At 33.7% G+C, this 13,562-nt stretch overlaps 3 protein-coding genes across 5 annotated transcripts in view; 2 read left to right on the top strand and 1 right to left on the bottom strand.

The window, feature by feature from the left end:
* Nucleotides 1–347: 347 nt before the first annotated feature.
* LOC126971708 (glycoprotein hormone beta-5) lies at nt 348–3,705 on the top strand. Its single transcript, XM_050818107.1, has 3 exons — nt 348–589; nt 2,100–2,258; nt 3,521–3,705. The coding sequence occupies exons 1-3, from the start codon at nt 392–394 to the stop codon at nt 3,614–3,616; spliced, it is 453 nt and encodes a 150-aa protein (XP_050674064.1). The 5' UTR covers nt 348–391; the 3' UTR covers nt 3,617–3,705.
* A 2,578-nt stretch (nt 3,706–6,283) lies between these two features.
* LOC126971623 (uncharacterized) lies at nt 6,284–7,978 on the top strand. The gene is made up of 2 exons (XM_050817983.1): nt 6,284–6,668; nt 6,754–7,978. The coding sequence occupies exons 1-2, from the start codon at nt 6,596–6,598 to the stop codon at nt 7,917–7,919; spliced, it is 1,239 nt and encodes a 412-aa protein (XP_050673940.1). The 5' UTR covers nt 6,284–6,595; the 3' UTR covers nt 7,920–7,978.
* LOC126971545 (formin-2-like) overlaps nt 7,931–13,562 on the bottom strand; it is a 38,716-nt gene continuing 33,084 nt past the window's right edge. For all 3 annotated transcript variants that reach the window (XM_050817834.1, XM_050817836.1, XM_050817837.1), the window contains one exon: nt 7,931–12,956. In XM_050817834.1, coding sequence (XP_050673791.1) covers nt 12,851–12,956 — 106 coding nt within the window. In that variant the 3' untranslated portion in view covers nt 7,931–12,850. The remainder of the gene's footprint in view (nt 12,957–13,562) is intronic.

Raw genomic sequence — 13,562 nt, 5'->3', positions numbered from 1 at the left:
CGGTAGGTGAACACGTCGGTCCCCACATCCCACGAACGAGCCTTTCACCTGAGAGCGTGACGGGATCAGCCTAACCTATTACTTACGAAAAATATATGTACGGTTTGCAAAAAGAAGTGTTTACTTCAATAAAGATATAAAAAGGATCGCATTATAGCGACGATTGTAAAAATATTCAAATATATTCCATTAATCTGAATTTTGCAGAGTTAAAATGTAATTAAACTAATGGCTCGGAGCAGGGCCGTCGTTATGTGAACTGATGCGGAATTTACATGTTCCTGACGTCCCAATGAATCCTTATAAAAACAACAACTGCTAAGAATGAACAGTATTATAATCAAGATATTCAAAGCGTCGTTAACATTAAAGTGAATTTTCATCTCCCGATATGAAAAGATATAACATCAAAAACTTGATTACATTACTTTTAGTTTGTTTGTCAGTATATTGTGCAACAGCTACGTCTAGCTCTCGATGTAAGCTAAAACGATATGCCCATAAGGCTGTTCAAACGGATTTCAATGGTTTACGATGCTGGGATGATGTGAAGATCATGTCGTGTTGGGGATACTGTCTCTCCTATGAAGTAAGGCATAAATTTTTTAATAGTTTTATCATGCAATCAGTCGAGAGACTATGAACAGATGTGTTCTGAGATTGTTGGCGATCAGAGTAATTTCCTCATTAGGAATTCCTCTTGAATTAATCATGGCTATCTAGTATAAATTGCACAGCAAGTTGGTTTGGGTGGGCCATCAGTTTGTTTTTATACTTAACTTTGGTGTTCCTCTTTTAGTATGTTTATATGTAGGTTGCTATAAATTTCAGAAACTCTTAGAAGCCATGGTGCATTTGAGATCTGTTTCAGGATGTAGTTCTGACATCTTTGTATTATACTGATATTGGAGTCACTTGCCGAACCCCACAGTTGAATTCCATAGATCCATATTGGCCTCAAGATGGGCTTTTATATAAGGTTAAATATATAAATATATATAAAATTATTATATATAAAGAAGTAAGGCTTATAACGTATATTTAATAATATATAATATGCATCGATATGTAATCAATTTTAAAACAAAAGTTCCTCTTAAAACTGTCCTCATTTGATTATTTAACTAACCTAACCTACCGAATTATCATTTAAATACAATTAACATTTTAATGTGTCGTATTATCAGGAATAATTGACAAAGACACGATAATCATTTCAATCAAATGTTACAATATATGATAAAAAATATTATTTACCTAAAACCACCTTAATATTAATTACGGTAAAACATTTTTTTATCATAATCTTAAGGGAGGACTAGCGTGTTACATGTTGTTTAACAATACTTAACACAAATACATAGTTACACGTTATTTATATCCCAATTTCTTTTGCCGTTATTCTAGTACCTACATATATTGATCAAAGGATTATAGTTTGAGCAATTTTGTTTTTTGACCTGCTAGCCTTTCCATGGCTATAAAAACACCTGACGTCATACAGACGTTATAAGCGTTAAGCTTACGCGCGGGGGTGGTAATATCGCGATCAAAATACTGTACTACTACCACTGACCTATACTATATACCACTAGACTGGCAACTGTCAAAGTGGTTTCGTGCCTGTTTGATATTCGCCTTTTTTGCGCTGTTGGCCATGTAGTGAGAGTTTGTGGTACTAAAACTAGTGATGACAACCTCAGCAAACATCGATAGATGGTGGGAAACTATTTACAAAAAAATTGTGTACTTTATTACGTTGATTCTTAAACTATTAATAGCAGGGAAAACGAACGAAATTAATTCGAAATGCAAAAAAACTTCAGTGTATTGTGCGTTATTTTGCAGCCATTTGTATTATACGTCAAAATTAGTTCTCTGGACGCTCGCGAGTGGCGCTTCAAATAGGCAAAAAAAAGCCTGTCCAATGGTATTTATACAAGTCAGTGACTACTACCGTACTGATAATTAAAAAATACATAATAGGAATTCGAATACCGATAAAACATTGGTACGTGCCGGGCGAGGATCACAGTGGGGGCTTACGTGCGAGACATAATATTATTTCTAAGTATAATTGTTAACGGTTCAATTCACAGATATCGCACTGGCAGTTCCCATATAAAGAATCGCATCATCCAATATGTGTACACGGTGAAAGAAAGCACGCATCCGTAATTCTCCGTCATTGTGATCCTGGTGTTGAAGATGGTACAGAAGTATATCACTATGTGGAAGCAGCTAGCTGTAAATGTCAAGTGGGTATAACAACATTAATATATATGAATATTTATTAGACGACTAGAACAACAATCATTATGTTGTGTATCCCCAAAAAATACTATTTGTAAGTAAGTAATTATATTACTTATAGAGAAGGGCCTCTCATAATACTTATGGATAAAATTTTAGATTTAGATAGGGGTTTGCTTTGTAATATTTCCTATTATAGGTGAAAATATTGAAAATAAAACTACAGCAAAAAGTTAACCCGTCAGTCACAAATCGAAAGTCAGCTCGACGCGCCAACGCGTCATCCGAAAGTAACGATTGCGAAGCAATACATCACCGCGCCAAGACAAATGGCATCGTTGTTTTTTTTATGGAAAAGGACGACAAACGAGTGTACGAGGCACCTGGTGTTAAGTGATCACCGCCATCCACATTAACACTTCACTCATCACCAAGAGCACAGAGGCGTTGCCGGCCTTAAAGGAGGGTGTAAGCGCTTTTTGAGGGTACCCATATTGTATCGTCGTGAATATGAATATGTGTATCGCGCCATTTTGTGTTTATACTCTGTCCATACTCCATTCATTTATTTTCTTATTGATAGTTCAAGAAAGTTTGAAATTAGTGATGCCCTCACAAGTTACCGAATTAAATTGAATAATTTGAATTTTAGTCGGCTTAGTGGTGACTCCTCCGAAATGTCTCGACTATAGCCTCATTTGGTCAAAGCTATCCATTTCAACTAGGCATTTACAATGTGCAAATTTTTTACCACTTTTTGGTTGGTTCTTAATAGAGACAAATTGCAAAGTATTTCTCTTAAGCATCGAAACTTATTAATGTCACACACGACGACCCATAACGGAAAGAGGCAAAGACTATTTGGCACGCGCTGCGCACGTGAATGTAATCAGAATAATACAATTATACTATTCGGATGAAATCAATTTATTTTTAAGACAAACTCCAGTTTCACCTTCAGATATTTATATACTTTTAAACAATACTAAACTACTTTAGTGGGTTTGAGACATTGAATTTTCCCGCTGAGTTTTGTGCGATCGTTTTGCTCAGTTCTGAGGCATAATTAATTTTCGAATCACCAAATTCGAAAATTTATTAGTAGTTTTCGTCGTTCAACAAGTGATTTCAACGCCTATTTTGAATAAAAATATTAAAATTTGAATTGTAGTCTTTAGATATTATAATTTGCTATTGTTATCCTGAGATATTGATAAAAGTAAATATTTCAACCTCGAGTCATCTTTAAATTAATGATTTTTATCAGGTATGCTCTTCGGAGGACACTAGCTGTGAATGGCTCCCACCGGATTCTACTCTTATTGAAGGGTTAACGAGAGAACGTTTAGAAGACATGGATTAATTTTATCTCGTGGATTGTAGAAAAATAAAAAATATTAGTATCTAGTTCATAAAGCGAGTTACACTTTTTTAAATAAATTATTAAATGTATTAGATTTCTTTTATTTGTTTACGACAAATTTCTTTATCGTTCTATTCTGTTCTATTCTTCCTACTGTGGCTTCTGTGGAAGATGTACCACAGATTTGCCAGAATCACGTTAGATTAGACTACCAAGCTTTGAGTATGTGTCTTCTAAGTTTAACGGTAATAATCGGTGTTCAGATTACATAAAGTTTAATTTTCTAATAATATCTGAAACAAATAATATACATGCTTGTAAGACTATAAATGACATACACAAATAGAAATACTTAAATAATTAATTAATATAAGTACTAAATAATATTTACAACTTAATCTTATTTATTTTAATATATTTACACAAAATATTTACAAAAGGAGTGTAAACTAGGGAGAGGAGACATTTAACGGAGGTTGGACGGGGGACTTCAGCGGGTGTATAATTGTGTAGAGAAGATTGCATTAAGGGACAACTAAAGAATAAATGATCCATGTTTCCCTCATCAAGGCCAAATTCACATAGAGAATGATCCCTAATTCTAAGTTTTGCTAGAAAGACTGGAGTGCAGGCATGGTTTAAACGTAAGCGGCATATAGTTGAGATTATTGTTTTATTATGAAACCTACATTTTGAGAACCAAGGTTTTTGAGGAATTTCTGGTTGGAGTTCTCCATAAAATTTGCCTTTTAAAGTTTTGGAAACTTGCCAAATGTTTGACCAACTCTCATACATCTTGGGTTTCAGGGTAGAGCACAAGTCATGAGTGAATATTTCTGAATACTGAAAGGAACCTGAATGAGCAGCTGATCTAGCACAGGCATGTGCATTTTCATTACCAGAGATGCCCATGTGACCTGAAATCCAAGCTAAAACTATGTTAATTTTGAGTTCATAGCACTCTTTCAAAGTTTCTCTTATTTTGAGAATGATGGGAAACTGACTCGTTTTCTACACAACAGAAAGTATGTCAAGTGTTGTCAAGATGCCATGATGGTTGTAATGTGGTTTTGGTGAAGAAAGACACACAATACAGTTGAGAAGTTTATATTTGATCTTGGGAAGTTTGAGCTTCACAAGATTTAGCCTATTTTTAATATTTGACATCAGTATCTAGATGTTAGCTTCATAATGAGGTGACGTGTTTAATGATAATAATAATTGAATGAATTTATTGTTCAATGCGATCCGTTTCCAGAAGTATTATATTCACATCAATCGTTTTATCATTATTTATCTTTATTTTCCTTTTTGAACACTGCGACTTCCAAAAAGTGGTCGACATCCGAGGACTTTACTGCCCCAACGGCCATCTGTCCGTCGAACTATGTGGCATGCCCACTGCCACTACAGTTTCGTAAACATTTGTCAATGACTTTGGTTCTACGGATCTCCTCATTTCTGATTATTATTTATTGTCTAAGTTCATTTTGTGGCTAACTTCTTTGGAAGATGTATTGAGGCCATCGAGGATATGGCTTCAGTCATCCATGGTCTCAGCCATGATTACAATATCGTCTGCAAATCGAAAATGAGTGATTTATTTTCTTCTTCTTCTATTTTATATATCTATACACGCCGTTGATTTTGATGCCTTCCAGTTCAGAAGCATAAAGACATCTTTCAACGCAGCGGTGAACAGCTTCGGTGAAATGACATATTGATAAAGTGAGTTGGCCATACTATCCTCAAGAATGGAGAACTTGTCACAATAATCGCTTGATATTAGCATTATTATGTCAAAATTTAAGAATTTAATTCAGTGAATTTCAAAATTCAACCTGTCATCTGAGACAAGAATCTTTAGTTAATTATTCTTTGATCTGAAGTCTCTTTAGATAAATAATTATTAATTACAGTGTTGTTTTGTTGTACAAAGACGATGTAAATACATTTATTATGGGGTGGAATGCCTGATTAAAAAAAAAGACGTGTGGCACTCGGGGACTGCCGCGGTGAAGCTATTGCATAGCATTTTTTATCAACTTATGCAATTATAATTACTTATTTATTTTATTTATGCAGTATTTTTTTTAAATAAAATTAATTTGAAAAAAGCAAACGAGAACTGAGTAAAATTTAACTTGCAAGATTTGATTACAGACAGACAACAGGTGAAACTAAATAAAAATGCTTGTCATAATACATAGTAAAAATTAAAAAAACGTAATAAAAAAATAAAGAAATTAAAAAAAAATTCAAGATGTACCCCAGGCTCGAACCTTCGACCTTCTGCACAACGAGCATATGACGTGATAACCGCTGTTCCACGGCAACTGTAAAAAAGCGTGCCGAAATATCTATATACATCTAGTAAGTAAGTGTTAGGTTATTTTCGTTACGTTCTGGATTCGGTCCTCACGCTCAAGGCCCGCGATAGAAGCTATGCAATAGCTTAAAATTAGAAGTACCTACCGAGGTACAGGTTGGCTGAATGCGCAAACTGTGCGGTGCCAAAGAAAAAAAATACATGTGACGAAGTATAATCCGGCTAAGTTTGAAAGCAAACAGTTGCAACGTGTACGTTACGTACGAAGGTTATCTCTGTTTTTTACAAGATTATAAGCGTCATCTGTCAATCACTGGACGACAGGCACGATAGAATAGAATAGTTATAAACATTAGGTAGGTACCTACCTATTTACATTTTAATGTTTACAAATTTAAATTACAATAGCTTTCTTTTAGTTTAGCTAGGCTGGGAAAACAACCCTAATTTGTTCTTTTAAGGATGTTCCATTATTGAAACAAATATATATTATATACCTAAATAGACTTATAGCATTTAGCAATCTCTGAGACCTGTTAATATATTAACCTAAAAATATTATAATTAGTAATATTACGTTTGCAAGGGAGTAATAATATTAAGAAATAATACAAAAAATATTTGAAGTATAAATTTAATAAGTGAATAATATGGTTCAACCATGGAATGATAATTCTATTTTACCACCACCAATTAATACTTTTTTATGTGAAGAAAATATTGGTGAGTACCTATTATTACTTACGAATGTAGGTATCCTGTGAAGTCTTTATTTTTATGCTATTACTCAATAGGTTTGATCTTTCAGATTGTGAGCAATTGAAATACATAACAAATAATATTGTTCATATATTATCAAGGCAGTCACCTTTTCATAAAGAGAGTGCCCTTTTTTCTAGGTTTCTGTATAAGTTCGATAAAAAATTTCGGAATGATGTTGGATACAGAAATTTCAGAAAGGTGTACACTGCTTTAAAAAAGTTTTTAAAACTAAATCTAATAAAAGATGTGAAGAGTTTTTATTCCATCCTTCCCAACGATGTAGACCAAGAAGTATATTTACCAACAAGGCAAATGCTGGAATATTTGTTAATAAGGATTATAACATTTTCTAAAATAATGATGAGAATTGCTGTGTGTTCTAGACAGGCAGCCATATTTTACTTAGACAGAATTAAGAGAGGTGAAAGTCATTGGATGAGTTTAATGCCTTATGCATTATTAAGCAGAGTTTGGTCAATGGTAATGGTTTTATTGCAACATTCATGTAACTGGTACAATCAGTTATATCCTTTCTTAAATCATTTACAGATAAAGGGTCTTAGTTTTTTACCTCCTAAATATGAGTTGCCCAAAGATTTAGAAGAATGGTTGGACATGAAACATTTAAATGACTTTGGTCGGTTTGAATGGACAAATAAGATGACTTACAATTTATCATCAATAATTTCCGAGGATGAGGATGGTGATCTTTGTGAAAATATTCTTGAATTTGTGAATCAAATAAATGATGATAGCGAAAATATTGATGAACCAATGAATACTCAAGTTAACAATACTTGTGAAGAAGTAACAATTTGCACAAATGAGGATACTGGTGTTTCTATTTCAAGGAAAAGTCAAATTGAATCTGAACCACTAAAGCTAATGACATCATTTAGAGAAACATCACATCTGAAACCATGTGACATAGGTGTCCCAATATCACGACACTCACTAAAAAGTGAAACGGAGTCAACTAAATATGATCATTCAATTGACAGTATCACAAACCCTAATCTAATAAATGACTTTATTGCCAAAGAAGAAATATATAGAAATGAATCAAGTCCTAATGCACTAACACATCATTTAAGTTTTATGCAGTGGCAGTGTTTAAAAAATTCACTAACAGATTTAATCAGTGTAAAAAATAGGAAACTACAGAGGAAAATAAAGCAAATATGGCAGGAAAAATGTTTGGACTACAAATAAAACATTTAAAATAAATTGTAAATTTATTATTACCATTAATTATATATATTTTTGCAAAACTCTGTTTACATCAGCACCATTCTCATAAAAGTAACATTGATTTATATCAGGTACATTCTTAAACTCAATGAGCAATAAATTATGATACAATGATCTAAAACAAACAAGAACATAGCCTGTCCTATTAATAAACACAATGTAAAGTTGCTCCAAGTTTAAAATTACTTCTCCCTGTCATTTAATTCCGTAGTGACAAAAGTATAACGGTGTTATTAAAAAAAGCTATATGTCGTACCATTGACAGACAGCATGTACGGATAAGGTGAGTTACCATCAATAAGTTTATTAAGACAGAAAAGTCAATGATAGTTTTTACGAATTTTATCTCATGTAAGCGAAAGACTGAATATTGGGAACAGCTGTTGGACATGTGTTGTTAGACAGTGACTTAACTATAACAATGTCAGTGACCTGACAATAACAACATCTAGAATGGAGTTTATCTTTTTCTATTACAAAACACTGTTTAGCTTGTGTTGAACTAAAATGTTGTAAAGCACAACTAAAGTGTACAGGAAAAATTAAACGAATGCAACACAATTTTTGCAGCTGTCATCTATCTGTCATCATACAATCTAAATCTTCTATAATAATATAATATATTGAACACATTGATGAACACTAAACAACAGAAAGACCTTTTTAAAACAAGAGTTCAACACATGTTTAACTTTTTTGTAAAAACACAGACACAGTTTTAAAGTTGGAACTTTACTTCGAGTTTATTAATAACACAGAAAATGTCTAGCTGAATGCAAATTACCTCAAAAATTATCAAACAGATTCCCATGTGGTGTGTTTCAATAAGTGGTTTTAGTAAATTATAATTTATTGAAGTAACCCTGCAATGGAAATTCTGTAGAAGCAATAAGATTGGTAACTTTGTATCACTGACCTGTATAAATACCACTGGACAGGCTGTTCCATAATATGTTTGACAGCAAATTTTGTGTGCCTATTTGAAGCGCCACTCGCGAGCGTCCAGAGAACTAATTTTGACGTATAATACAAATAGCTGAGAAGGAACATATAATACAATACTCTGAAGTACTTTTGCATCGATGTTTGCTAAGGTTGTCATCACTAGTTTTCGTACCGCAGATTCTTGCTACATGGCAAACAGCGCCAAAACGGCGAATATCAAACAGGCACAAAAGTACTTTGACAGCCGCCAGTCCAGTGGTATAAAGTAGAGGTCAGTGATTTGTATTCATTAATAATTATTATCATTCAACTAGACAGTTCGGCTGCCACATGTTTTATAACAACACAAATTTTAACATTTGAACTTTTTTACATTGTTAGGTATATACATTCAACAAAAGAAAGAAGTCGCTAATATCAATTTATTACAAATATAATTTAAATCAATGCTAGTTTGACTTACCAAAATTCACAACTAATTTTATCATCATTATTGTTATATTAATTCATTATATCATTATTATTCGATCATTCTATTATTATATAATAATATTATTCAAACCATTGGATTTCACTTTAAGGGGAAACCCGACGTTTACTGAACATTAATTTCTTACCTAATGATGACATATAGCCATTACAACAGTTATTGAAACAAGAAGGTCTGCTTCATGTACTCATATACAAATAAATAATCAGTCATTTCAATATTGACAGTAAAAACACTACTTTATTGGGCTTTTCATAAATATATAGCTTTCATAAATATTGGCGAGTTGTGGTGCCCCTTCCACAGAAGCCACTAGAAAGAATAGAATAGAATATATAGCTACTAAGAAGCATGCCTGAGTCAAGATTTGTTTTTGAATATACACAAACATCATTCACAATATTGTACCAGTGGTAGGCTCCTTTGCGCAGCATGCCGGTTATATTATGGCTGGTAACACAACGGCGCCTATTTCTGCCGTGAAGCAATAATGTGTAAACATTATTGTGTTTCGGTCTGAAGGGTTACCTAGCTAGTGAAATTACTGGGCAAATGAGACTTCTTATGTCTCAAGTGACGAGCGCAATTGTAGTACCACTTAGAATTTTTGGATTGGGCAAGGCGTATCAATAACCATCAGCTGAACATCCTGCTCGTCTCGTCCCTTATTTTCAACTCTCAGGTTGTGGCTTCACTACAGGTTACAGTAGATGAAGCCACAACCTGAGAGTTGAACAAAGACATCAAGATTTATGATCTTTACGTCACTCAAACGGTTGGCTCAGTTGAACAGCGCTCGCACGGAACGCGAGACGTCGCGGGTTCGAGTCCCGCATCGTTCATAAATTTTGTTTTCAAATTTAATTTGTGTAATAATACGTTTGTTTAGTATAATAATCATCAAATCGAAAGTAAGTAATATCGATTGGATATATATGCCAAATATTGCCTATTAAATAGCTTATGACCTACTTATGACTTTCTTTGTGAGTTCCCAAGAAATCTCATTATTCCAATTTGCAGACATAAAACACTAATTAAATATATATATTTCTTGTGTGCGTGTGTATGTCACTGAACTACTCCTAGACGGCTGGATCGATTTTGATGAAATTTTATGTGTGAGTTCAAGGGGATTTGAGGATGGTTTAGATTCATAATTGAACTACCTTCTAAACGGATGGACCGATTTTGATGATTTTTTTGTGTGTTCCAGTGAATTTGAGATTGGTGTGTGTCTTCAGGTGGATTCCAGAATGGTTTAGATTCACTACTGAACTACCTCGTAAACGGCTGGACCGATTTTGATGATTTTTTTGTGTGTTCCAGTGAATTTGAGATTGATTTAGATTATCAATTCCGTCCATATAATATAATTCTCCTGCTCATGTGTATGTTAGTGAACTCCTCCTAACGGCTGGACCGATTTTTCAAATTTAAGACGTGTGTACATGACAACGTCTGTCGGTTCCATTAGTATATATATATAAATAATATGAGTATGTACTTATACACTTAATGTCCACTGGGCTTAGGTTAATGTATAAAATATTTAAATAGCCCCATGAGTCACTGATTGTATTAGAAAGTTGAATGCAGATTTGTATATATTAAATTGTCTGGGCATGGAAATATTATTAGCAAATATGTTTTTAGAGAAACACAACTGTGGTAGTGATAATATGCGTAAACTCCATAAAAAAGCATAATGGTACATTGTACAATCAACCAAGACAATAAATACAATAAAATAACATTAAAAATAAATATTATTAATAGAGGAATGATTCAATAATTTAAGTATAAATAACAGTCTTCGCAACACAAACAAAATAAGTATTATCTTTTTTTTTTACGACGAATTTAGTTTGTCGTTTCAAGCAATGTAAGTAAGTAACACATTGATAAGTACTTTCTTAATCATGTGTTTCTTGTACCTAACTAAATGCATCGAAAAAAATTGAGGTTGACTTTTAACCTTTACTTTGAGCTATGCACGCACACTAACACAAAGTGACATATAAATTGCGAGGGTAAAACGTGCCTTGTCACGCACACTAAAGTAATAAACCTGGCCTGTTTTCATCGGTTGTCTAGCAGCAAGAGGCTCTATCTAGAGTAGGTATAAATTATCTAAAAATTTATAATAACATTTAATCAATATATAAGGTATGATATTAAAGTAGCATATATCACAAAGTTATGTTGAGGAGTAAACTCAACTTCATTTTTCGGGTTCTAACGAGAACCTTCATACTGGACTCATTTGTTCGTCTGTCTATGTGCTATCAATAGATATAAAACTATATCGACAAATAGGTAACAAAAAACCAAGATGGCGACTATCAAAATGGCGGCGATGCAATTAAATAATGTTTGTTTTACAAAAATACTCCAAAACTATACCCCTTCTACTAAAGCTCCCATTGTTTTTCCACTATCTATTTCGCTCAACAACTAGGTATATTTTAATTAATATTTATTATATTATTAATATTTTTCCTTCCGCTCGCGGATGACTGAGATAAATTTAACAAAATCACCTTGACTACGATGCTTGCAAATAAATAAAAAAATAGACTTACGTCTGATAGTTATATGCAATAATTTAGTCCGTTACCAGGCCATAAAATCTTAGAAAAAAAAATATTTAGTCAAAGGGCAAGTGCGATATTCAGTCTTATTTGTACACGACAGCTTGTAGCGCCAGTACTAAGCTTTAAGTAGGCACGGACGAGTAAAAAAAGAAGGACTCCGCGCCGTGATATTAGCAAGTGAAGCACCGTTATGCTAGTGTGTGTGCGGTTACGGGGGATACTAGTTACACAATTTTTATCCCTTAAATAATCATATATGGCCACAAATACATATAAAGTATCGTTTTTACACTTTTTCACAACGCACGACGGTATTTTTAAAATATTTTATTGAGACGCAAACTGATCTGTCACAGACGTTGACAATTCTCATAATGGCCGCCGATCGGCATGTAGTAGTGTAAGTGTGTGTGTGGGGCTATGTATTTACACATTTAATCGGTTTGTTTTGGTGCTACACTGTTATGTAAGGTGACACGCAGTCCTTATTGTTTTACTAGTCCGTGTACGTAGGTATGTGAAAGAGGAAAACCCCAGACTAGGTGAGGATAAACATAATGCTATGCGAGCTAAAACTTATAGTGCATTTTTTTATGCACCAATTTAAGTTCGGAATGTTGCTGTACGCTGCAATTTGATCAGATAGGTGCAGATGACTAATCAAAATAATAACTATAAACTTATAATTAAACATAGTACCTATTAAATGCCCATGATTTCTTCAACAGCCCAACAAATCATATAAAAACACAGTAAATTCTATTTGAGACTGACTTTCTAACAATCTAAATAAGTACAAAATCACCAGGAATGTATAAAGTATGCAAAAGTATTTACTACATTGAGTATTGATGAGCTAATCAAGATTGTCTTGACATCTTCCGTATCCTGTCCTTTAGGCCACCTTCCCTCATTGGTTGAGAAAGTGGTTTTCTTTGGTGCTGTAGCTTTTTCGTTTCTTTTAACCTGGAGATAAAAACATAAAATTATGATAACAATTCGTGAATGAGCAAATTGAATATCCTTGCAAAATCGGCTGTGGCTGTGTCGGGGCACACTACCGTTGATTTGACGTGAAACATATACGACGCTAAGAAAACTACGGGACTCGAACCCGCGCAGCATCGTTCATAAATTTTAACAAATTTAATCTGTAATCATGCAATTGGATTGAAACATAGGCATCGAATCAATAAAATATATATCGTTAGCTGTAGTCGTCATAATATTTTTTATTTTATGAAAATAACGAGACGACCAGGACGTTCAGCTGTTTGTAATTGATACACCCTGCCCATTACAATGCAGTGCCGCTCAGCATTCTTGAAAAACCCAAAAAATTCTGAGCGGCACTACAACTGCGCTCGTTTTCTTGACACAACATGTTACGTCTCATTTGCCAAGTAATTTCACTAGCCCTTCAGACCGAAACACAATGCTTACACATTACGCTTCACGGCAGAAATAGGCGCCCTTGTGGTACCCATAACCTAGCCGGCATCCTGTGCAAAGGAGCCTCCCACATGTAATAATAATAATAATTACAATGTTAAAGTTCCGCGATGATAAAAG

Source organism: Leptidea sinapis, chromosome 24 (genome assembly GCF_905404315.1).
Source record: "Leptidea sinapis chromosome 24, ilLepSina1.1, whole genome shotgun sequence".
Classification (NCBI taxonomy): domain Eukaryota; kingdom Metazoa; phylum Arthropoda; class Insecta; order Lepidoptera; family Pieridae; genus Leptidea; species Leptidea sinapis.
The sequence above is the reverse complement of the archived record's forward strand: the minus strand, read 5'-3'. Positions and strand labels throughout refer to the sequence as shown.